This window comes from Bufo bufo, chromosome 3 (assembly GCF_905171765.1).
Source record: "Bufo bufo chromosome 3, aBufBuf1.1, whole genome shotgun sequence".
NCBI lineage: Eukaryota > Metazoa > Chordata > Amphibia > Anura > Bufonidae > Bufo > Bufo bufo.
Genome location: NC_053391.1, coordinates 423,082,669 through 423,108,238, shown reverse-complemented (window position 1 = coordinate 423,108,238; position 25,570 = coordinate 423,082,669). Strand labels below are relative to the sequence as shown.

Here is a 25,570-nt window from a genome sequence, read left to right as displayed (position 1 = left end):
GAACTTCTGTGAAGAAGTTCGGGTTTGGGTACCAAACATGCGCGATTTTTCTCACGCGAGTGCAAAACGCATTACAATGTTTTGCACTCGCGCGGAAAAATCGCGGGTGATCCCGTAACGCACCCGCACATTGTACCGCAACGCCCGTCTGAAAGAGCCCTTACACACACCAAAATGGTATCAATAAAAGCTACAGATTACCCTGCAAAAAATCAAACCCTCACAGAACTCCGTAGACATAAAAAAAAAAAAAATTATAGAGGACAGAATATGGTGCTGAAAAGAAAATTACAAAAACACAAGAAAAACAATATAAATGTGGTATCGTAATTAGGGATGAGCGAATCGACTTCGGATGCTTCATCTGATGTCGATTCGCATAATACTGTATGGAGCGGGCACTCCGTACAATATTAGCATGTATTGGCTCCGATGAGCCGAATGTATTACCTTGTGAAGTCTCGCAAGACTTCGTGTAATAACTTCGGAAATTAATTTCTACTATAAAAAACCTTTGTATCAGGGCTCGTTCACACGACTGTATGGCTTTTTCAGTGTTTTGCGGGCCGTTTTTTTAACGGATCTGTTTTTTTGTTTCAGTAGTGTTTCTGGTTTCCATTTTTTTTCCGTATGTATATGCCATATACAGTAATTACATAGAAATTATATACAGTATACAGTAATTACATAGAAAAAATTAGGCTGGGCATAACATTTTCAATAGAAGGTTCCGCAAAAATGGAACGGATACGGAAGACATACAGAGTACAATACGTATATGTGTTAGTTTTTTTTGCGGACCCATTGACTTGAATGGAGCCGCAGAACGTGATTTGCGGGCAATAATAGGACATGTTCTATCTTTGGACGGAAATACGGAAACGGAATGCATACGGAGTACATTCCGTTTTTTTTTTTGCGGAACCGGATATGGAACTCAAAAAATGTTTGTTGAACGAGCCCTCAAACTCGGGTTCGTTCCAGGTGGTACCTGAGTTCGATACAAAGGATTTTTACAATAGAAATTCATTTCTGACGTTATTACACGAAGTCTTGCGAGACTTCACAAAGTAATACATTCTAATATTGTACGAAGCGCCCGCTCTGTACAGTATTAAAACAAAATCCTGATCAGTCTTACTAATGCCATCAGTTGGCATACGTTTTGCCGGATCCGGCAGGCAGTTCCGGCGACAGAACTGCTTGCCGGATCTCTCTGCCGCAAGTGTGAAAGTAACCTTAGGCTACTTTCACACTGGCGTTTTGGCTTTCCGTTTTGGGAGATCCGTTCAGGGCTCTCACAAGCGGTCCACAACGGATCAGTTTTGCCCTAATGCATTCTGAATGGAAAAGGATCCGCTCAGAATGCATCAGTTTGCCTCCGATCAGTCTCCATTCCGCTTTGGAGACAGAAACACAAACTTTTTTTTTTTTTTCTTTGGTTTTTTGTGTTCCGCATACGGAACCGTTCGTTTCAATGGATCCGCCAAAAAAATCGGTATTTTTTTGTGGATTTGCTTTTTGCGGACCGCAAAATACTGAAAAAGCCATACGGTCGTGTGCAGGAGGCCTTAGGGCTCGTTCACACGACCGTGCCGTTTTTTGCGGATTCGCAAAACACGGATGGCGCCCGTGTACCTTCCGCAATTTGCGAAGCAGAACAGGAGGCCTATTATAGAAATGCCTATTCTTGTCCGCAAAATGGATAAGAATAGGACAGGACTCATAATTTTTTTGGGGCCACGGAATGCAGCAACGAATGCGGACAGCACATAGAGTGCTGTCCGCATCTTTTGCGGACCCATTGAAATGAATGGTTCCGTATACGGAACGTATGCGGAACGCAGAAAACGTTCGTGTGAACAAGCCCTTATCCTGGGATTAAAGGGGTAATAGAAAATGAATGACATTTTGAAAGTCCCACTCTAATGGTCCTGAGCAGTGACGTGTGCCATTGTATCACATGTAACCACTAAGGCCCCGGATTAGCTGCAGCGGGACATGTTCAATCGCTTCTCCATGTAAATGTCTACTCACTGCTACTTGTCCAGTGAGAAGGAATGGGGCCCTTAGCTGTCAGACATGGAACATCTGTGCTGTGCCATTTAGTTCCCTTTAATCTCCGCTTTGGGCAACTCCACCTACCCAAGTACTGCGTAACAGATTTCCAGTCCCCCGTCCCTGTAAATTCCCGCTCTGCCCCATATGCCTGTATAAATGAAATAGAGGTGGGTGATTCGGGACACTTCCCTGCTGCCAGCCTTCTCAGGTTCAGATTACAGGTCCTCTTTTTCATAGAGCCCAGCCGTCTCGTGCCATACCCAGAGCCATTTGGTAATGCTGTCTTATTCCACTAGATGGTGCTAAAGAACAGATGTGAAGCAGCAGAATGGCCCACACCCAGTATAAGCCCCCCGTAATTAGATTTTTCTCTCATTGTAAACCTCTATTGATATTGCAAAATCCCGCTGTGACATCTCTAATGGCTGCGGACAGCATTTGAGCTGAAATTTGATCTACACTGACCCTGTGCAATAGTTGCCTTCTAGCCAAGACTTTTTAGAGAAACTGTGGAGCTGGCTACATGTTGTATTAGATAAACCGCTGGTTTTCAGTGTAAACCCAGCCACACACATTCTGTAGCATCGTTCGTCCGACAGCTATCGCTCCTGGCTCCAACATGCACGTAGTATGTGTATTCAAAGGGGGGTGAGGAGAACGCTGCTGGAAGTCACTTTGCCCCATTCTTCTCTCCTGAAACATCCTAGGTCAGGGGCAGAGTCGGGACCCACCAATCTCGCTGCAGTACCAGACACAACCCATGGACAGGTGTGAGCATCAGTAGTTTTCTAATATTGGACATCCCCTTTAAAGGGGTTGTCTCACTTCAGTAAGTGGCATTTATCATGTAGAGAAAGTTAATACAATGCACTTACTAATGTATTGTTATCCGTATTGCTTCCTTTGCTGGCTGGACTCATTTTTCCATCACATTATACACTGCTCGTTTCCATGGTTACAAACCACCCTGTAATCGAGCAGTGGTGGTCGTACTTGCACACTATAGGAAAAAGCGTCAGCCTCTTGTGGCCGGGACCAAGGGAGTGCACATAGGCTGGTGCTTTTTCCTATATTGTGCAAGCACGGCCACCACTGATGGATTACAGGGTGGTCTGTAACCATGGAAACGAGCAGTGTATAATGTGAAAAATGAATCCAGCCAGCAAAGGAAGCAATATGGATAATAACAATACATTAGTAACTGTCTGGTATTTACTTTCTCTACATGATGAATGCCACTTACTGAAGCACCATCCATCTTTCCCTCAACTCTGACCAGTTTCCCAGTTCCGGCTGCTAAACAACAACCCCACAGCATGATGCTGCCACCACCATGTTTCACTGTGGGGATGGTGTTCTTTGGGTGATGTGTTGGGTTTGCGCCAGACATAGCGTTTTCTTTGATGGACAAAAAGTTCAATTTTAGTCTCCTCAGACCAGAGCACCTTCCTCCATACATTTTGGGAATCTCCCACATGCCTTTCCGCAAACTCACAACATGTATTTTTGTTTTTAGCTGCAAGTAATGGCTTTCTTCTGGCCACTCTGTTTTATGGTTTATTTAGCACAGTTTTTATTTTTTATCTTTTACGGTGTTTATCTCAGGGGTTAAGTCATGTGATATTTTTATAGAGCCGGTCGATACGGACGCCGCGATACCTAATATGTATACTTTTTTTTTCATTTATGTAAGTTTTACACAATAACAGCTTTTAAAAAAAAATATAATGATGTTTTAGTGTCTCCATATTCTGAGCCATAGTTTTTTTATTTTTTGGGCGATTGTCTCAGGTAGGGGCTCATTTTTAGCGGGATGAGGTGACGGTTAGATTGGTACTATTTTGGTGGGCAAACGTCTTTTTGATCGCTTGCTGTTGTACTTTTTGTGATGTAAGGTGACAAAAAAATTGTTTATTTAGCACAGTTTTTATTTTTTACGGTATTCATCTGAGGGGTTAGTTCATGTGATATGTTTTATAGAGCCTGTCGATACGGACACGGCGATACCTAATATGTATACTTTTTTTTTTTTTCCCTATTTTTTACCAATTTTTATTAACTTTATTTGGGGAAAATGACTTTTTTTTATTTTTACTTGAAACTTTAAATTTTTGGGGGGGAAACTTTATTTTTTCAACTTTTTTTCACTTTATTTTTTGTCCCACTTTGGGACTTGAACTTTTGGGGGTCTAATCCCCTTTACAATGCATTCCAATACTTCTGTATTGGAATGCATTGGCTGTATGAGTAATACAGTGTGTATTACTAATACAGTGTGTATTACTCATACAGCTTCCGGCCTGTGAGATCCAGGGGGGCTAGATCTCACAGGCTGATCACAGGAAGGCAGCGCGATGCCTCAGGAAGGCATCGCGCTGCCTTCCATGCCATCGGGTACCCCCCACAGCCTCATGGGGACCCGATGGCGCCATCCCTGGCAGTGGATCAGACGCTGCTTGGTACAGATCATTACAGGGTTCAGATCTGCCAGTCTGACAGAAAGGGGATTAGGTTGATAAGATTCATGGGAAGGAAAGTGAGAGGGAATGGGTCACCTAGACTGAAACGTATACAGTGCCTTGCAAAAGTATTCACCCCCCCCCCTCTTTGACTTTTTTTTGTATTTTGTTACATTACAGCCTTAAGTTCAATGTTTATTTATCTGAATTTTATGTGATGGATCAGAACACAATAGTCTAAGTTTGTGAAGTGAAATGAGAAAAATATATAAATAAAACTATTGTTTAGAAATAGAAAACAGAAAATTGGCATGTGCGTTTGTATTCACCCCCTTTGTTAGGAAGCCCATAAAAAGCTCTGGTGCAACCAATTACCTTCAGAAGTCACATAATTAGTGAAATGATGTCTATCTGTGTGCAATCTAAGTGTCACATGATCTGTCATTACATATACGCACATTTTTTGAAAGGCCGCAGAGTCTGCAACACCTAAGCAATAGGCATCACTAACCAAACGCTGCCATGAAGACCAAAGAACTCTCCAAATAAGTAAGGGACAATGTTGTTGAGAAGTACAAGTCAGGGTTAGGTTATAAAAAAATATCCAAATCTTTGATGATGCCCAGGAGCACCATCAAATCTATCATAAACAATTGGAAAAAACATGGCACAACAGCAAACCTGCCAAGAGACGGCCACCCACCAAAACTCACGGACCGGCCAAGGAGGGCATTAATCTGAAAGGCAGCACAGAGACCTAAGGTAACCCTGGAGGAGCTGCAGAGTTCCACAGCAGAGACTGGAGTATCTGTACATAGGACGACAATAAGCCGTACGCTCCATAGATTTGGGCTTTATGGCAGAGTGGCCAGAAGAAAGCCATTACTTGCAAAAACAAAAAGGCACGTTGTGAGTTTGCGGAAAGGCATGTGGGAGACTCCCAAAATGTATGGAGGAAGGTGCTCTGGTCTGATGAGACTTAAATTGAACTTTTTGTCCATCAAAGAAAATGCTATGTCTGGAGCAAACCCAACACATCACCCAAAGAACACCATCCCCACAGTGAAACATGGTGGTGGCAGCATCATGCTGTGGGGTTGTTTACCAGCAGCTGGGACTGGGAAACTGGTCAGAGTTGAGGGAAAGATGGATGGTGCTAAATACAGGGATATTCTTTAGCAAAACCTGTACCACTCTGCGTGATTTGAGGCTAGGAAGGAGGTTCACCTTCCAACAGGACAATGACCCCAAACACACTGCTAAAGCAACACTTGAGTGGTTTATGGGGAAACATATAAATGTGTTGGAATAGCTTACTCAAAGCCCAGATCTCAATCCAATAGAAAATCTGTGGTCAGACTTAAAGATTGCTGTTCACAAGCGCAAACCATCCAGCTTGAAGGAGCTGGAGTAGTTTTGCAAGGAGGAATGGGCAAAAATCCCAGTGGTAAGATGTGGCAAGCTTATAGAGACTTATCCAAAGCGACTTGGAACTGTGATTGCCACAAAAGATGGCTCTACAAAGTATTTTATGGGGGGTGAATAGTTATGCACATTGACTTTTTCTGTTATTTTGTCCTTATTGATGTTAGCTTCACAATAAAACAAACATCTTCATAGTTGTGGGCATGTTCTGTAAATTAAATGATCCAAATCTTTAAACAATCCATGTCAATTCCAGGTTGTGAGGCACCAAATTACGAAAAAAGTCAAGGGGGTGAATACTTTTGCAAGGCACTGTATTTGGTTTTTATTTTCTTATGGTATTTTTTTTATTCTATTTTCTTGATATGATTATGGGGCAGCACCTTGTGGAACTGATAACTATATTCAGAGATACTTTACAGCAGCCACCATTGACTATAGATGCAATGGACAGGATATGTTCATTGACTTCTATGGGAGAGTTTTCTAGGCATGATGTGTGACCTGTTCAGAGGTCATTGTGCAGGGAGGAGGAGGAGGTGACCTGTGTTCATCACTAATTGTGAATGGTGAATCCTGTATTATCTGTGTATGACTGATATCACACAGTTTTTTCTTGGCATCTTTGAGAGGTTTTGCTGTTTTGGGTCTTTTTTTGACTCCAATTTTTTTGCAGTAGTTTTAGTCAAACAACATCAGCACCAGATGTTGCATACAAGTATGTATGAAATAGGACAAAAGGGCTTTTTTTTTTTTGTAGCGCTATTTTCCAACCTTGAAGTGCATTTCTTGTAGGTCAGTAGTGTTTAAATCTCAGCACATTCTATCATTTTCCCCTCCATTGTGATTTGTTTTTTTATTTTTTGCTCTGCCTGAATTAATGTAAGTACGTGTGTGTGTGTTGCGTTCTTTAATGCTATTTGTACATGGTGTTGTTTGTACCGATGTATTTTGCCCATGGTGCTCTGTAGAGGAAGTGATATCGGGAAGGGGGGGGGGGTTTACATAGCGCTGTACTCGACTATCTCCGGAACTCCCATGAACTCCGGTTCATTTCATGGGGCTGCAGACTACGATACGGGGCCCCTGTTATTGTGACCCCCACTTATCTAATAGTTATAGGGGATAACTTAATGTAACCGGAATACCTCTTTTAAGATTCGGAAATGAACCATTTGGCCAGTACTTGACTGTATATGTGTATTCTTCCTTTAGTGATATTAGCAAGGAAAGCAAGGCCAAAATATGTGGATAAAGATAGTGAAACAACTTACAAGATCCAGTGGTCAGACAGCCAAAGAAACCCTCCCAAGGAATAGATCTAGATGTGGAATTAGGAAAGACGCCAAGGCCTGTGATGGAGTAGACTGAAGCGTCACACCAGGAGCCCTGCATATATTCACCTTCATATTGCAGGCGTCAATGTGCGCTTTCCACCATGATACCTAATGGCTGCTGTCATAATGAACTGCGGAATCAGCCTTTCATTTTCTCCAGTTGTTTGCAGCATGCTTTGGCCATTCCTTATCTGAGATTTGGCTTTGTGCACTGATGATAACGCGTACCCTGTGCTACACAAGACCTTGATCTTGATGCACAAAAGCCGTCATCTCTTCTGGGATGAGTTACAATGTCTAATGAATTCAGTGTCCGTGCTGAGGTGCACACAATCGCCAGTTGTATTGTGTTCTTGACAAGTTGCTTTGCATTTGTGAGTCAGCCCACTTTATGGGCCAGATTTATCATTAGCTCAAGTCAGAATAATGGAGTGAAAAAGTCGCCAAAAAATGCGCAAACGCTAAAACTGCGCACAAATTTGCGACTTTTTTCTGCTCTGCACTATGCTCGCCAGTTTTCTAAAAGTGGGCGTGTTTTCTTATGTAAATGAATCTCTAGACAGATTTACTATTGGGACTATTTAAAAAGTCGCAAAAAAATGCGCAATTTCACTCCAGTGAGGACCATGCTTATCTTATGAGACTTTTTAATAGAACATGCGACTTTTTAATAGAACATGAGACTTTTTAATAGAACATGAGACTTTTTAATAGAACATGTGACTTTTTCATAAAGATGTGCGACTTTTGTAAAGCTGCTTACTGACTGATAATAAACTGCTTCCGTCAAACCACATTTATGTGTTTTCACTGATGCCGGCGCATACAGCAGGGGGCTATCAGTGACTGCCGGACCCATGTATGGCGCGGGTCCTTAAGGGGTTAAAAAGAGTTGTTGTTTAAATTGGTACTATCCCGGGGTTCAGATGACTTTTTGATTGCATTTTATTTTGCATTTTGGGAATACGATAAAGAAAAGGCAGCTGTTCACCATTGCTTTTTCTATTTTTGTAAGTTTTCATTGGTACCATTTTTGGGTACATACGACTTTTTGATCGCTTGATATTATGCTTTTTGCGAGGTGAGGTGACCCAAATGGCTTTTCTGGCACCACTATTTTTATTTTTATTTTTTTCATGACAGTCATCTGACTGGGTGGATCATGTGATGACGTTAGAGCCGGCCGCAGCAATATGTCTATTTTTTTTTTTTTGTAGTAGTAAATGGCTTTTTACTTGAAACTTATAAAAATACTTTTTTCTTATTATTATTATTATTATTATTATTATTATTATTATTATTTTATATATTTTTTTGTTCCACTTGGAGACTTTAGTTTTTAAGGGTCTGATCACTGGTTTAATGCAGTACAATATAGCACTGAACCTGTAATTTTGCTGTATTGATTGGTTGCTGTATTGTACTGCATTGAACCAGGAGGCTGGGCCTCATAGGCTTCCGTACATGGCAGACACAGAAGCCTTTATAAGGCTTCCACCCACCATGGCAACCATTGGCACCCAGTGATTGCATTGAGGGGAGCCGATGGAATCCGAGAGGGAGCCCCTTCCCTCTAAAGTCATTTGATGCGGCATCCGAGATTTCAGCTATGTGGGGGATACAGTGTAGTCCAGGGGATTTGTCACTTCAGCAAGTGACACTTATCATGTAGAGAAAGTTAATACAGGGCACTTACTAATGTATTGTGATTATCCGTATTGCTTCCTTTGCTGGCTTGATTCATTTTTCCATCACATTATACATTGCTCGTTCCCATGGTTACGACCACCCTGCAATCCATCAGCGGTGGCCGTGCTTCCATGTTATAGGAAAAACTGCTAGACTGGCTGGTGGCCAAGACCATGGGAGCTCACATAGGCTGGTGCTTTTTCCTTCATTTGCTGACGTGACACAACCCCTTTGAGTGGTTTTAATTGTACTTCAGTATACAATAGAAACGCCTGTCAAAAAGATCTAAAAGCACTAAAGCAGAAAACTTTGTAATTGACGTCATTGGGTCTGCGATCTGCAAGGTACAGCTAAAGATAGGACATGTCCTATCGCTCGGAGCGCTTCCGTGGGCTTTCAGGTCCATGCTTCCACAACGCAAACGATAGGACATGTCCTATCTTTTTCTTTATCTTGCAGATCGGGAACCCATTCAAGTCAATGGATCCGCATCCTCACCCCAGAGTGCATGCGGCTGGTTCCTGTGCATCGCGGACCACTATTTGCAGTCCGCAGCACGGGCACGGAGCACTTACGTTCATGTGAATGAGCCCTGAAAGAGATGATGTCTGCTGTGTGAAGTGTTGCACTTCTGGCAGGGTAGGGAAACTGTTGACATGAAGGAATCATTGAAGGAGGTTACACAGTGTACAGAACCTTCAGTTCCTAATGTATCATCTTTAGATTGTAAGCTGTTAACATGAAAATCGAAACAATAGTCATATATGCAGATATACATAAATGCTTTACCTTATATATTTTTCTCTTTCTCTAGGTTCTTGACAACTGATTAAAGAATTCATTAAAAATGGTGAGTATATTTATAACAAATATGTATTCTGAGGTATTCTCATCTTAAAGGGATATGTTTCTTTTCATTTGGGCAGTACTACAATTAAAAATGAAATACAGAATGTCCTGTAGCAGTCAGCACGGAGAGATAAAACTCCTGTATAGATAGGGGACCCATTGTTATTTTACTGCTGTTGTAAGGGAAAGATGTTATCTGTTAGTATAACAGTAGGTGTAGAATTAGGATGACAGTTTGACGGCTCTATTGTTCCCTTAATAGGAAGGTGTCCACAAAGGTGCATTGCACTTGGTGTAACGTGATGCTCTAATTGAGTCGTTCAACTCTGTCCCCTCTCTGGCCGCAGTGAATTGAGTGAGCTGTTTGCTGCACTATAAGCTTAAGGGTCCATTCACACGTCCGTTTTTTCTTTCCTGATCTGTTCCGTTTTTTCTGGAACAGATCTGGACCAGATCAGGACCCAATTATTTTCAATGGGTCCTGGAAAAAAACGGACAGCACAATGTGTGCTGTCCGTTTCCGTTGTTCCGTTCCGCATGTCCGTTTAAATATAAAACATGTCCTATTCTTTTCCTGAAAAATCGGATCCTGGTACAATACAAAGTCAATGGATCCGCAAAAAACGTAAGACATTCGGATGTCATTACGTATGTCATCCGTTTTATACGGAATCCGTTCCTGGAAATTACATAAATTTTTTTATTTTTTTTTTTTTTTTTTTTAAAGAAATCCAAACAACTTTATTTGCTTATTGAAATTTATACATGTTTCCGTTTTTTGCGGATCCGCAAAAAACGGATGACATACGGAAACATTTTCAGGAACAACGGATCTGCAAAAAACGGACAGAAAATCGGATTATAGAAAAATACTGACGTGTGAATGTAGCCTAAAGGGAATCTGTCTACAGAATCATCACCATTAAACTAAAACTATTGTCTTGTAGCACTTACTATCTCCTTTTCAGATGTGCTTTTCTTTCCTTGCTGATTGGTTTCTATCTCGAAAAAATCCACTTTATTCCTTATGCAAATGAGGCAGTAAGGTGCCCAGAGGGGCGTTATTTTTGTTCAAAGGCGCCCAGGAACACCCCCATTGAGTGCCCAGGCCAGCCCTCCAGCAGAGCCCAACCACTTTCCATCACCAAGCAGCCATGTGAATACAGACAATGATTTAGCTACTGTAATAGTCTCAATAAAAATCATTACGGTATTTCACCATTAATCCTATTTACTTATCACATACTGTAATTGTGTTCTGACCCAGCACGTATGTCATGTAACACTGCTGCTTACCGAATATCAGAGATTATATGATGTGAAGAGTGTCACATAACTGATGCCAAGTTACATTACACAGGACTGATACACGGCTATAAGCTATATCATTCTACTGTCTATAGAGGTCAACTGCCTGATAGAAGAAAGGCATGTATGCAGAATTTAAAATGCATATACATTAGAAAATTGTATGATTCCCTATTCTATAAACAGGAAGGGGGGGAATACCCGTTTAATAGTTAAATGCAATGAAATACAACAAATATGGCGCCCCTGTGCTGTGAGAGCAGGATGTGGTCCCAGCCCAGCTGTCGGTATAGGCAAAAGATTGTTTCCCATAGCACTTATTTATACCAGTACATATGGATGTGATTGTTGTGTTTGTATCACATATCATATTTTAGCTTCCTACCCATAAGGCAACTTTAACGATCTATCCGGAGCTGGCGGTATTAAACACTGGGGGTGGAAGTTTGTACAGCAGGAAGTGGAGGACAGTTTTCCCACAGTGTCGCCCCATCCTTCCATGTGAACAGCAGCTACGTCTGGATCTCTTCCATCTCTCTATATAATATTAATCCGTATTGTATAGGGGTCTTCAGTGCCTCTTCTGAACATGCAATCTGTAGTGTCTGGTAATACACATTTTCTTCATGTATGTGCAGCACTGCTGGACAGCTGCTGAAGCAGATGTGATTTAGTCCCAAGTGTTATGTAGGATGTTTGCTTTGGCTTTTTGGTTTGCGTGAATGTATGGGAAGTTAACGTTATACTTTGCTATTTCTGAAAATGTCTTTTGTGTACAACCCTGACGTGTGATGCAGAAGATAGTGTTTAGCATCTGCTGATTTAAGAGACTTCATACATCTGTAGAATATAATTTGCCAAAATGTGCTTATTTAAAGGCAATCTGTCCCCAGCGACCTCCCTATGCAGCTGTTTATACAGACACATAGCTGGGGTTCACCTAATTAAACTCCTTACAGTCACATTAAAATTGGAAAAACCTCCCAAAAATGTCACTTTTATTATTGTAGATTTTTAATGTGTCTGAAGTAAATCTTGTTGGTGCACAATACATAATTTTTGCCTTAAGGACCAGTAACATTTCCCCCCTTTAATTACAGCATTCACTGTGTGGTGTAAATAACATAATTGTATTACATGGGTCAATACAATGATGATAATGCCACATGCCTTTTTTTTTTTTTTCCTTTCCTCCTGCAGGCTGTCAGCTCCCCAACTGCCCCCGCTCCTCCTCCAGACTGAAGAGGAGGGGGCGGCTGCTTTAGCTGCTCATATCTCTGGATTGGTAGCAGCTAGAGACAAGCTTTCAAACTACCAGAATCACAGCATTATCTTCACTATATGGTAAGATATCACTGTTAGAAATCTGGATGCAGTGAATGCAGCTGAAAGTGAAAGTAAAAGCAGTTTTTACTTCATTTATTCCCGACTTGATTTCTAACAGTGATATCTCCTGTTTCTGTAGAGCTAATGCTTTCATTTTGGACTTGTATGAAAGCCTGGAATGCCAGATTTCAAACAAGACCAGGCCAATGTCCTCAGATCAACAAAAGAAAAATGGCATTTTAATCAGGTGAACTACCGTTTTGTGTCTATAATGGTTAAATAGGGAGGTAACTGGTGACAGATTCCCTATAAAATGTTGCTAGAGCACTTTTACAGTGTGTTCACACATAGTAGATTTGTTACGCAGATTTCTCCAATTGTGCCATTCATCTAAGGCTACTTTGACACTTCCGGCAGAGTGATCCGGCAAGCAGTTCCGTCGCCGGAACTGGCCTGCTGGACCTGGCAAAACGTATGCCAACTGTTTTCATTTGTCTTAAAAATGCCTGATCAGTCAGAAAAATGCATTGAAATGCCGGATCCATCTTTCCGGTGTCATCCGGCAAAACGGACACAGCATTTATTTTTATCACCTTTTTTTTTTCGGTCTGCGAAGGACGGATCCGGCATTCCGGTATTTTGAATGCCGGATCCGGCACTAATACATTCCTATGGGAAAAAATTCCGGATCCGGCATTCAGGCAAGTCTTCAGTTTTTTGGGCCAGAGATAAAACCGTAGCATGCTGCGGTTTTATCTTTTGCTTGATCAGTCAAAAAGACTGAACTGAAGACATCCTGAACGGATTACTCTCCTTTCAGAATGCATGGGGAATATGCCTGATCGGTTCTTTTCCGGCATTGAGCCTTTTTGCCGGAAAAGAAAAACGCTAGTGTAAAAGTACCCTAAGTTTTGCTGTATAATAAGCTTTGTTAGTATTTTTTTTATTTTATTTTTTATGACCGTTATATGAAATTTTTGTGTACATGCAACTGTGTAGCTACATGTACTCCTGTGGACTGCTACTCAGTAAGAACAGAAGTGTTCGAAACGCGTAAATCTGGGGGGGAGTGGGGAGGAGTGCCACTGTGTTTGTACACTATAAGTGTAAAATCTTTTACCACGAGTGCTGGAGCCTTCTTTCTCCACAAAACACATGCTACTCAACAAGTCCTGTATGTGGCCCAATAGTTAAAGATGTTGTATCGTCAGATATCATGGTGGAATATTTCTAGGATATTCCTCAAATAGGAGAAACCACTTTAAAGGGTTTGTACAGGATTTTTTTTTAATTCCTGTTCCCCCACTTAGTGGTACCTGTGAAGAAAGCTATACTTGCCTGCTCCCCAAAGCTCGATCCCGACTCCCAAGCTGTCTTCATGGAACTTCTGGTCTCAACCTGTTACATGGACAGGGTCATGTGCGCCACTGCAGCCAATGACTGGCCTCAGCAGTGATGTATCAGCAAGTGGTATGTGACATAGCAGTGATGTGTCACTTGAAGTCCTGTCATTGTCTGCAGTGGCGCACATGACCTTATTCATGCAAGAAGTTGACAGGTGGATCCCAGTTGTGGGAGAACAGGTAAGTATAGCTTTCTTCACAGGTACCGCTGGGTGGGAGGGGTAGGGAACAGCCGACGCTTATCAGTGGTTGCTAATGTGAAGACCTCCACCAACCTAGAAGCAAGTTAAGACCCCACTGGGCTATGCTGTATTAGGGTGAGTTTACCTATCAGTTATAAGTGATGCTCAAAATAACAGATCACTTTTTTTTTCTGTTCTTCTGATCGCTCAGAAGAATGGAAAACGAAATGATGTGAACTCGCCCTTAACAACATTTTTACTCCCAAGACTTTAGGACATAATGAAATATACTCTGTCATTGATGGAAAGAATTATTTGCAGACTTCTCATGCCAGAAAAGACAACATTTCCAGGGGTTGTTAGGAATGTGTTAAACTGTCATGATACACAAGACCACAATCGTTATGCTTTTCTATAATTATTCTCACTTTTCCCTTAGGCAAACGTACATCTTCCAGTATCTGAGCCTTGGTATGCTGGACGGGTGTATTCCAGGTACTGGAAGCATTACAGTCAAGCAATGCACTGGCTGTACAGGCATAAGAGAGCATACAGAGTGGCGGTGGCATCTATGTGTTATCCCCCATGGTACCTGGCCGAAGCCTTTCAGAATTCTCGTTATGCGGAATGGGAAGGGGGTGAGTCCTCTTATCAATCCTTCTATGCCAGGCCACAGAAACGAGCTGTGCAGCCACGCAGGGATCGCCCCTGTTTAAAGGTCTCCTCTTCTAAAGATGAGGTATCTGAAATGGAACAAGAGGACGTGTCCACTGATTCTGATGAGGAAGGAATAGAATGCGACATGAGCAACATGGAGATCACAGAGGAGCTGCGCCAATACTTTGCAGAGACTGAGAGACATCGAGAAGAGCTAAGTAAGTATCAAGAAGAGCTGAAAGTATCTGTCATCTGTTCCGTAGGTCAATAGATTTCCTTTCATAGGTCTTGGTTCACTGCACACGTGTTACTGGTTATATTATATACAATAAATCATTTGGTCATTTTATTCCGCCATGCGGTAACTCAGTACAATTTATAATCCAGCCCAGAACTGCAATATAAGGTGGAATTTCCCAAGAGAAGAAGCAGATATTCATCCAGTTTATAGTAGAATATTGTGCACTTAAAGGGGTTGTGCAGTGGGTAGATATTGATGCTTCCTCTATAAGATTACACTGTGCATCATCTTACTTATTTCGGCGGCTCAGAGTGATTACAGCTGCTCTTCCCCTTCACTTATACAGTCCTGATCAAAAGTTTAAGACCACTTGAAAAATGACAAAAAATCATATTACATTGTTGGATCTTAACAAGGTTCCAAGTAGAGCTTCAACATACAACAAGAAGAAATGAGAGTGAGACAAAAAATTTTGAGCATTCAATTAATTGAAAATAACGATTAAACTGAAACAGGCTGTTTTTCAGCTGATCCAAATTTTAGGACCACATGCCTTTTAAAAGTCCAAATCTGTGCAAAGATGTGGATTCATTGTCATTTTCTGTGAGGTAGTCACACGTTGTGATGGCAAAGGCAAAAAGAACTCTCCCTTTTTGAACGTGGTCGGGTTGTTGAACTAGATAAGCAGGGTCTCTCACAGCGCGCCATCGCTGCTGAGGTGGGACGCAGTAAGACAGTAATTTGTAATTTCTTAAATGATCCTGAGGGTTATGGAACAAAAAAGTCAAGTGGAAGACCCAAAAAAATGTCATCAGCACTGAGCCGGAGGATCCAATTGGCTGTCCGTCAAGACACTGGACGATCCTCGACCCAAATTAAGGCCCTTACTGGTGCTGACTGCAGCCCCATAACCATCAGACGGCATCTGAGACTGAAGGGCTTCAAAAACAAAAAACGTCTTCAAAGACCTCGTCTCCTTCAACGCCACAGAACTGCTCGTTTGGACTTTGCAAGAGAGCACCAAACATGGGACATTCAAAGGTGGAAGAAAGTTTTATTCTCTGATGAGAAAAAATTTAACCTTGATGGTTTCCAACGTTACTGGCATGACAAGCAGATCCCACCTGAGATGTTTTCTACGCGCCACAGTGGAGGGGGCGCCATAATGTCTGGGGTGCTTTTTCCTTCAGTGGAACAATGGAGCTTCAGGAAGTGCAGGGGCGTCAAACGGCCGCTGGCTATGTCCAGATGTTGCAGAGAGCATTCCTCATGACTGAGGGCCCTCGTCTGTGTGGTAACGACTGGGTTTTTCAACAGGACAACGCTACAGTACACAATGCCTTCAGGACAAGGGACTTCTTCCAGGAGAATAACATCATTCTTTTAGCCTATCCTGCGTGTTCCCCTGATCTAAATCCAATTGAGAACCTTTGGGGATGGATGGCAAAGGAAGTTTACAAAAATGGACAACAGTTCCAGACAGTAGATGGCCTTCGTGCAGCCGTCTTCACCACTTGGAGAAATGTTCCCACTCACCCCTTGGAAACGCTTGCATCAAGCATGCCGAAACAAATTTTTGAAGTGATAAACAATAACGGCGGAGCTACTCATTACTGAGTTCATGTTTGGAAGTTGGATTTCTGTTTTGGGGGGGTTTGATCAGCTGAAAAACGGCCTGTTTCAGTTTATTCGTTGTTTTCATTAAATTGATTGCTCAAAAAATGTTTTGTCTCACTCCCATTTCTTCTTGTTGCATGTTGAAGCTCTACTTAGAACCTTGTTAAGATCCAGCCATACTTAAACTTTTGATCAGGACTGTACTGCGCCTCCGCTACAACTGAGATGGCACATATTGTAATCTTAAAGAGGAAGTGGCAATCGCAGGAGCGCCACTACCCCTTTAAGTAGATGATTGTTGGGTGTTCCGGAGTCTCACTTCTGCCAATCTGGTATTGATGACTTATCCTGAGGATAGATTTGGCATCTGGTATTGATGACTAATCCTGAGGATAGATTTGGTATCTGGTATTGATGTCCTATCCTGAGGATTGATCATCAGTATTATGTCACTGCACAACCCCTTTAAGAACTCTCAGTAATATAACAGCAGATCTCACCCTCTAACGGGTTCTTCCATCAAGAACAATGCCTTTCTTACTGGAAGCTGATGTGGTAAGTCTCGCTCCTGGCACTCTTGTCAGACAGAAGGAAGCTGTGGTCAACTAGATATTTACAGGGCAAACGAAATAGCACAAGACAGCCATTCAGATGCCCGTTCAGATGTAATAAATGGGCGGCTCAAGTGCGCCAAAATGGGAGTCGCAATTACAGAGCTCTGTGGTCTAGCAGAAAGAGGGGAGCCCTAATGTTTAGACCTCCCATCTATGATGTCCATGTACCTTAGTAGGCAATATGAACAGGGGCTGCCTGTGAGGAAAGCCATTCAAGGCCAGCAACCCCTGGTTTAGATGTTTCACAATCACATTGCACACATCAAGCTCCTCTATCACAGAGAGTGATTGTAAATAAGGTAGTGTGGCTTGTGAAGAAAATATATGTAGCCGAGTGTAGAAATTCACTTTCCCGTGGTACAGGTTTGTGTCCTGTACAGATATGGGGTCATTTATAAAACCGGTGTAAAGTAGAACTGGCTTAGTTGCCCATAGCAACCAATCAGATTCCACCTTTCGTTTTTGACAGCTCCTTTGAAAAATGAAAGGTGGAATCTGATTGGTTGCTCTGGGCAACTAAGCCAGTTCTACTTTACACCAGTTTGATAAATGATCCCAATAGTCTATTACTAGGCCGCTTACTTTATGTTGTTATTGCTGTCTGATTTCTTCATGTGCATCTCTCCTTGTATTGGATCTGCCTAGTGCCTACTGTCTGCTTCTTGGAAGGTGATGGAATTTGGATTCCTTGGCCTGTTCCTTGACCATGCTAATTTTCTATTTTAATGTGAAATACTGTGTGGCAAGCACACATTGTCTGTGATGCCATGTTCTTCTAGGTCTGAAGCACATTGCTCTGAGTGGGAATACAGCTTGAGCTTTATGGTATCACTGATCTTTCTTCCAAGACATGGTCATGTTCAGCTTCCTGTAAAACATTGCAATCCCACTCTTTCAAGTTTCCATAACAACGGTACCAAGAGCTCAGAAAGGCTCCATTGACAGGACTCAATAGGGCCTCTTCAAGTAGGAGAGAACTGGAAGCTCTGAGGAAACAAAGAGGAGACAAACACGGCAAAATAGAGCCACAATACTGCCTGTATGCTTCTTTATAGATTATATATATTCTCCTTAGTAGTTACTTTCAGTTCCCGCACAAAGCTGCATTGAATATTAACCCCTTAAAGGGGCATAGGTCATCATTAGCACATCAGTAGGGGGTCCAAGTCCTAGCATCCCTGCCGATCAGCTGTTTCAGGGAGCTTTGGTGAGTGATGCAGGCTCCCGGCAGCTTTCCAAGGACAGCGCCGTACATCGTATAGTGGCAGTGCTTGGTATTGGAGCTTAACACCATTTTCTTGAATGGAGCTGAGTTTCAACTAGGCCATGTGACCAATGTAGAGTGATGTCACTGGCCTAGGAAGACGCTGCAGCGCTCAAGTTCTCTTCTAACAGCTGGTTGGCAGGGGTCCCGTGTGTCACAACCCTGCAGATCTGAAACTAATAACTTGTCCTGAGGATAAGGCCTCATGCACACGAACGTATTATCTTTCCGTGTCCGTTCCATTTTGTTTTGTTGTTTTGCGGACCGTATACGGAACCATTCATTTCAATGGGTCCGCAAAAAAAAAACGAAGTTACTCCATGTGCATTCCGTTTCCGTATGTCCATATTTCCGTTCCGCACAAAAATAGAACATGTCTTATTATTGTCCGCATTACAGACAAGGATAGGACTGTGATATTAGGGGCCAGCTAACTGCAGACCGCAAAATACATACAGTCGTGTGCATGAGGCCTAAGTCATAAATATATTTTCCTGCATAACCCCTTTAAGTAAAAATTCTTTGTGGGGTAAAATGGAAAAAAATAAATTCTGACAAGGTTTTTTGGGTTTTGATATTAGGGCATTCACTGTGTACTTAAAAATATATATATATATCCTTTGAAAAAAATCAAAATTTTCTTTACTATTTTTTTATATATTTAAATTTGGGGAAGGGAGGGACTTAAAGAGGACCTTTCACCGATTCTTACCCTATGAACTAACTATACAGACATGTGGAGCGGCACCCGGGGATCTCCCTGCACTTACTATTATCCCCGGGCGCCGCTCCGTTCTCCTGCTATGTCCTCTGGTATCTCCGTTCCCTAAGTTATGGTAGGCGGAGTCTGCCCTTGTTCTTCTGTAGCGCTGGCCAATCGAATTGCAGAGCTCACAGCCTGGGAGAAAATAACCTCCCAGGCTGTGAGCTCTGCGCTGCGATTGGCCAGCGCTAGAGCAGAACAAGGGCAGACTCCGCCTACCATAACTTAGGGACTGGAATCTCTGCCTACTATAACTTAGTGAGCGGAGATACCGGAGGGCATAGCAGGAGAACGGAGAGGCGCCCGGGGATAATAGTAAGTGCAGGGAGATCCCCGGGTGCCGCTCCACATGTCTGTATAGTTAGTTCATAGGGTAAGAATCGGTGAAAGGTCCTCTTTAAACTTTTTTTTACTTTTAACAATAACTTTTACCCTCCTTAGGGGGCTAGAACTTGGGATCTTTTTGATCCATTGTCCCATTCACCCTAATAATAATCTATTTGGGTGAATGGCATTCTGACACGCTCCCTGCTGAGCTGTGCCTGGTGCAGGCCTAGGAAGCTTCTGCAGTGCTCAGGCTGTCATTGTAACCGATCGGAGCCCCCACAGTGAGAGCATCATCCCTCTGCCGCCATCAGTGAGACGTTAAATGACCGGTTTCAGCATCATGGACTTTAGTGGTTTTAGTGCATTTTGCACCAGTGGTTTTTCATGCTTTTTTTTTTTTTTTTTCCCCATCAGAGATTAGATGCAAGTCTTAAGAGAACTGTAAACCACTACAGCCAATGACTGATCTCTATGGTGACATTGTCTTCAAGCGGTATGACCCAGCAGTGATGTAGCTTCAAGACTCGTCACAACTGAGGCCTGTCATTGGCTGCAGCAGCGCATGTGACCCCATCTGTGCAGGAAGATGATGGGTGGAACCCAGCGACGGGAAGCAGGCAAGTTTAGCTTTCTTCAGGCGTTTTTTTAACATGTCCTCTACAGGGAATAAAACGCTAGTAAAAAAAATGGTGTTCATACAGTTGTTAAGAAAACCAAGTCTAAAAATGCCATAAAACCTGCATGCGCTATCTTAAAAACTGCAAGTATATACCATATTTTCCACTTTATAAGACGCAGCTGATGATAAGGGTACTTTCACACTAGCGTTTTTCTTTTCCGGCACAGAGTTCCATCAAAAGGGCTCAATGCCGGAAAAGAACTGATCAGTTTTATCCCCATGCATTCTGAAAGGAGAGCATTCCGTTTAGGATACATCAGGATGTATTCCGTTCAGTCATTTTGACTGATCAGGCAAAAGATAAAACCGTAGCATGCTACGGTTTTATCTCCTGCCCAAAAAACTGAAGACTTGCCTGAATGTCGGATCCGGCACTTTTTTCCATAGGAATGTATTAGTGCCAGATCCGGGATCGAAAATACTGGAAAGGTGAAAAAATTTAATGCCGGATCTGTTTTGCCGGATGACACCGGAAAGATGGATCCAGCATTTTAATGCATTTTTCTGACTGATCAGGCATTTTTAAGACTGATCAAGATCCTGATCAGTCTTACGAACGCCATCAGTTGGCATAAGTTTTGCCGGCAGGCAGTTCCGGCGACGGACAAGAATAGGACATGTTCTAATTTTTGGGGGAACGGAATTGCGGACCCGGAAGTGCGGAACCGCAATTCCGGATCCGGGCAGGACATTGTGCTGCCCCATAGAAATGAATGGGTCCGCAATTCCGTTCCGCAAAATGAGGAACAAAATTGCGGACGTGTGAATGGACCCGAAGACTCACTAAAGTTTTAGAGGAGGAAAATAAGAAAGAAAAAAAAAGTTTCATTAGACCTCAGATCAGACCCCCCCATATGAGATCCTTTGATCAGACTTCCATCTCAGATCAGACTCCCATCAGACCTTTAATCAGACCCTCATATCTAACCTCAGATGAGACCCCCATCAGACCTCTATGTCAGACCCCCAATATCAGCCTTCCATATCAGATCTTTAGATCAGAACCCCATTAGACCCCCATATGAGATCCTCAGATCAGAACCCTTTTAGACCTGAAATTCCCCCCCCCCCCCATATCGGATCCTCAGTTTAGACTCTTCTGCTCTGCCGCTGCTCTGCATGTCTGGAGGTCCTTCCTGTACTCACACTCTCTGGTCTTCTTCGGGCCCTCTCTGCACCGTGACCTGGCGCAGTCAGGCCACTGCAGGGTGGGCCCGGAGGAGACCAAGGAGGGGTGAGCGCAGGCAGCGCTTGAAGCAAATCCTGGATACTAGTGAGCGCTGTTTTGTAAGAAGCACTGCCATTTCCCCCCTCACACTTTTGTTGGTGGTATATTATTGTGTAGAATGTGTTGATGGCAGTACTGTCCACGCTGCCAATGCTTTGTGAGGGGAATACATCTTTATATTCTGCTAACCTGGGCAAAAAAGCAGAATTGGTAAAATGTAAGGTTTGTGCACCTATTGAGGGAATTTGTACCTTACATTTGATGGATCCATATGTATTTTTTACTTTGATATGGTGAAAATCTGTTCTGTGTGAAATCCCCTGATAAAACAAAGAGGGGGTCTGTCTGGAGAAGAAAAAAAGTTCAGTCTCCAGAGGTGACAAGGCTGTGAATCTGTGGAATCGTCTATCCAGGAGGTGGTCACAGCTTGAACTGTTGATGGCTTCATATAAGGCTTAGGTTTATTACAATAAAATAACACTTATGTAACTGTATAGAATTCCGTTTTTTCTCTGTTCTAGCTGTATTTGTCACCGCTGTTATTCTTCCGTGGTGATCTATAAATTCCTAATAACCACACTTCTTGTGGTTGTATCCACATGATATTTTCATGTTTCTTTAGTCCTATGTTTAAGACAAAACTATTCCCATGGACCTCCTGCTGGAGCTCTGTATACTTTTAATATTGACCAGGCTGTAGTAGAATTTTCTCAGCCTCCCCCTTCCCAGAGGAAATATGTGGTAAGCTGTAATTTACACCAGTTTTATTTCATCTTTATCAACATGTTAGTTGCAGTATTGTAGTGCCCGTGTGAAGACCCAGTACTTCTTTTTTTAATCATTGGACATGGTGACAATATAATGCACTGTACATTCTCTTCTGGGGTTACCGTATAGATCAGTTGTCTATGGTCCCTTGCGTGCCTTACAACAGTAGGGCCTTACTGGTGACCCGGGCACAACCTTTAATCACATGTCATGATTATTTGGCACCGTAGTATAGCCTTTGTTGATATTCTGTGCCGTCTTCAATATTTCATAACATATACCAACTTTTTGGTCTTTTGTGCTGTCAAGGCATCCTGTCCATAAAATGGCTGCCGATGGAGGGTAATGTGACCAGACACATCACTCAGCCTTCTCCTTTCAAATACTCTGCACTTGTCATCTACACTTGCACTGTTGGGAGTTTAGTGCAGGTGTAGTGTGTTTGAATGGAGGAGGCTGAGCGAAAAAACTGGTTAGATGGCCCTCCATTGGTCATGGAAAGGACCTCTATGCAGGCCAACAAAGGGGCATGGCTTATAAAATATTGCAAACTGCCCATAATATTAACAAAGGCTATATTAAAGAGGTTGTCTCATCATGGACAATGGGGGCATATCACGAGGATATGACCCCATTGTCTTATATGTGCGGGGACCCGCACCTATATCAAGAACGGAGCCCCGCAAGTGAAGTAGGGCTCGGCTATTTCAGTCGGCCCCGTAGAAATGAATGGGAGCGGGGGGCCGCGCATGCGCGGTACGCTCCCATTCACTTCTATGGGGAGCCCGCTTGGTGGTGGCCTGACCGGAGTCCTCCAGCCACCACCTTGTGGGGCTCCGTTCTTGATATAGACCCGCACCTATAAGACAATGTGTGCATATCCTAGCAATATGCCCCCATTGTCTATGATGAGACAACCCCTTTAAGTTTCATGTAGTCATCTTACATACACATTGGTCAACAGTAGCCAGAAAGTGGCCAACTCCTTTAAGGTTGCAGATTGGTTGAGGCAAAACCACATTCACGTGTGCTTTTGATTATTCATTTCATTTTTCTTTTTTATTATTATTCAGATAGTGCTGCACAGAATTAAAAGGCAACCTGCCATGAGATTCATGTGGACATAAGTTTAAAATGAGCCAAGTGCAGGGATAAGAGTCATCTAAGCATCTCTCTTCCAACTTCTCGCCGCTTGGCTCTGCCTGATTGACAGGTTTCTCTTTATTTGTATATATGGCAAGTGGTGAGAAGCAACCAGAAGACTCGATTTCTACGCACTGTTTGACCTGACACGGTTTTTTAGTAGGTTACTGAAAAATCTGTAAACCATGCTGCATCTGAACATACTCTTATACGAGCCCAAGTGGAAATATGGCCCATATAAGAGGAAATGTAAAAAATGTCATTGTTTTTGTAAAAAAAAACAAAAACATAAAAATGCACCAAACTGCCCTATCCTTATCTCCTCACATCTGTCATCGGAAAATAGTTGGGAAGCCCCAATACACATTAAGTGGACTGCCGGCCCTGCCAAAATCGGCAGGTTCAGCCAACCTTTACATAATGTGTATGACAAACTTCATGACTGTGTACTGAATGTGTTGGGCTACATGTGTACATTTTGGTTGTCTTCTGATGGTGGCGTGGGGCCATTACTGTGGCTTGTTTTGTGCAGTTGTTCTAATGATGACCTTTCACAAATTCAGTGCCAGGACAGGTTGGTTTTGGCAGGGAAAATATAATTTTTGGCAAAAGTTTTCTTTATTGACCATTTTTTTTTACAAAAGAAGATTTGGACAGGTACATGACACATACTGTACAGTATACCGGTTTAAAAGCCAACGGTAGCCTGCCGCAGTCACATTGCATTGTATGTTAGGTCATCCTGCAGTGATGAGGACAGTTAAGGACCTTTTACATGGGCCAAGGATCGAGTCAATTATTGGGAATGAGCATTCGTAGGAACTCCTGATCATTGCCCCGTGTAAATCTGACAAATAAAGCTGTAATTTGACAGGTGAGATGTCTGTAGGAGGACAAACCATTGCAGTAGCGATCACTTGTCTCCATACAGAGGGGATAATTATCTCTCACCTCTGCTTAATGAATTAGTCAATTATTGGAAATGAACGGTTCATTATGAATCAATGCCTGTGCATCGGCCCATAATAAAAGGACCTTACGTTTATTTCACATATGATTGATGCTCTGGAATTGGATGTGATTTTATGAAATCTCAATGTACCCAGTGGATTTCCACCAGAGATTCCAGCCTGTGCAGTGTATAGGTGAAATCCACTGCAAATTCCATGCTAATTTCACATCAAATGTGCCATGGATGTACCCTAACTATAATGTGACCCCAGTTATCAGTAGCACTGGAATGGAGCTGAATTTGAAAAACAAAAATTCAAATTTTTTTTTTACTTTCTGATCCGCTTGAGAGGTAAAAAAAATGTATTGTATTACTCAACTTAAAAAAATAAAAAAATAAAAAATACATAAAAAACCATCCTGACAGATTAACACTCATTTGTGTCCTCAACACAGATCTCGGCTCGTGGACTGATTTAGTACATAGTGTGAGTAAACTGTTTCCATTTTAGTTTGTAATGCAATGATAGCATTAAACCCCTTTAACACGCCGCTTGGCAGATCTGCACACACACTGGTCCGACAGCTAAGACGGTAATAAACACGGAGACAGACATTATTGTGATAGAAACATGTTTAAAAAATTAAAATCCAATATTCTCGCTGTAAGAAATTGGGTTGTCAGGAATTGGCTCAAGGCTTGGCAGAGCCACTTCATTTTTTCCACTTGATGCTTTCCTTTTTCCAACCTGGCACTTGCAATGCAAGAGATTTTGTACATTCCCACATCCCACCTCCCACTTCCCCCTCATCACCCTTTTGTATGCTTTAACTGTGCATCTGCTGCCATTTACTAGGGAAATTATGACTCATGCCAGGATTTGTTGTGTGCTTTTTTTTATGGGTCCTCTGAATTCATCTCGTGAGGAACGCTAAAGAACAAACTGACTCTGCCCTCCATACACACATAGTATGTGCCGCTGTTCTCCTAACCATGTGTATGGTAACCTTTGGTTTTATGGTCAGATAACAAAATGTAAATGCTGTATTAGAGCAAACGATCCTGCAGGCGATTGTCGGGAGAGAAGAGTTCCTTCCTGACAATCACTTGCTCGGTAGTGGAGGAGACCACTGCTATTATATGCAGCGATCTCCTCCACTGTATGGAGACAAGTGATCGCTAATGCAATCGCTCTTCCCCATACTGAATCGCTGTTTGCCGGCAGCAGATTGTGATTAGACAGCATGATCTGCCGCCGGCAAACGATCATTTGTAAAC

At 42.4% G+C, this 25,570-nt stretch overlaps 1 protein-coding gene across 1 annotated transcript in view; it reads left to right on the top strand.

The window, feature by feature from the left end:
- The window catches only part of GEMIN8 (gem nuclear organelle associated protein 8), a 42,431-nt gene that overhangs the window by 11,322 nt on the left and 5,539 nt on the right, over positions 1-25,570 (top strand). The window contains exons 2-3 of the mRNA XM_040424937.1: positions 9,786-9,821; positions 14,479-14,914. Coding sequence (XP_040280871.1) covers positions 9,819-9,821; positions 14,479-14,914 — 439 coding nt within the window. The 5' untranslated portion in view covers positions 9,786-9,818. The remainder of the gene's footprint in view (positions 1-9,785; positions 9,822-14,478; positions 14,915-25,570) is intronic.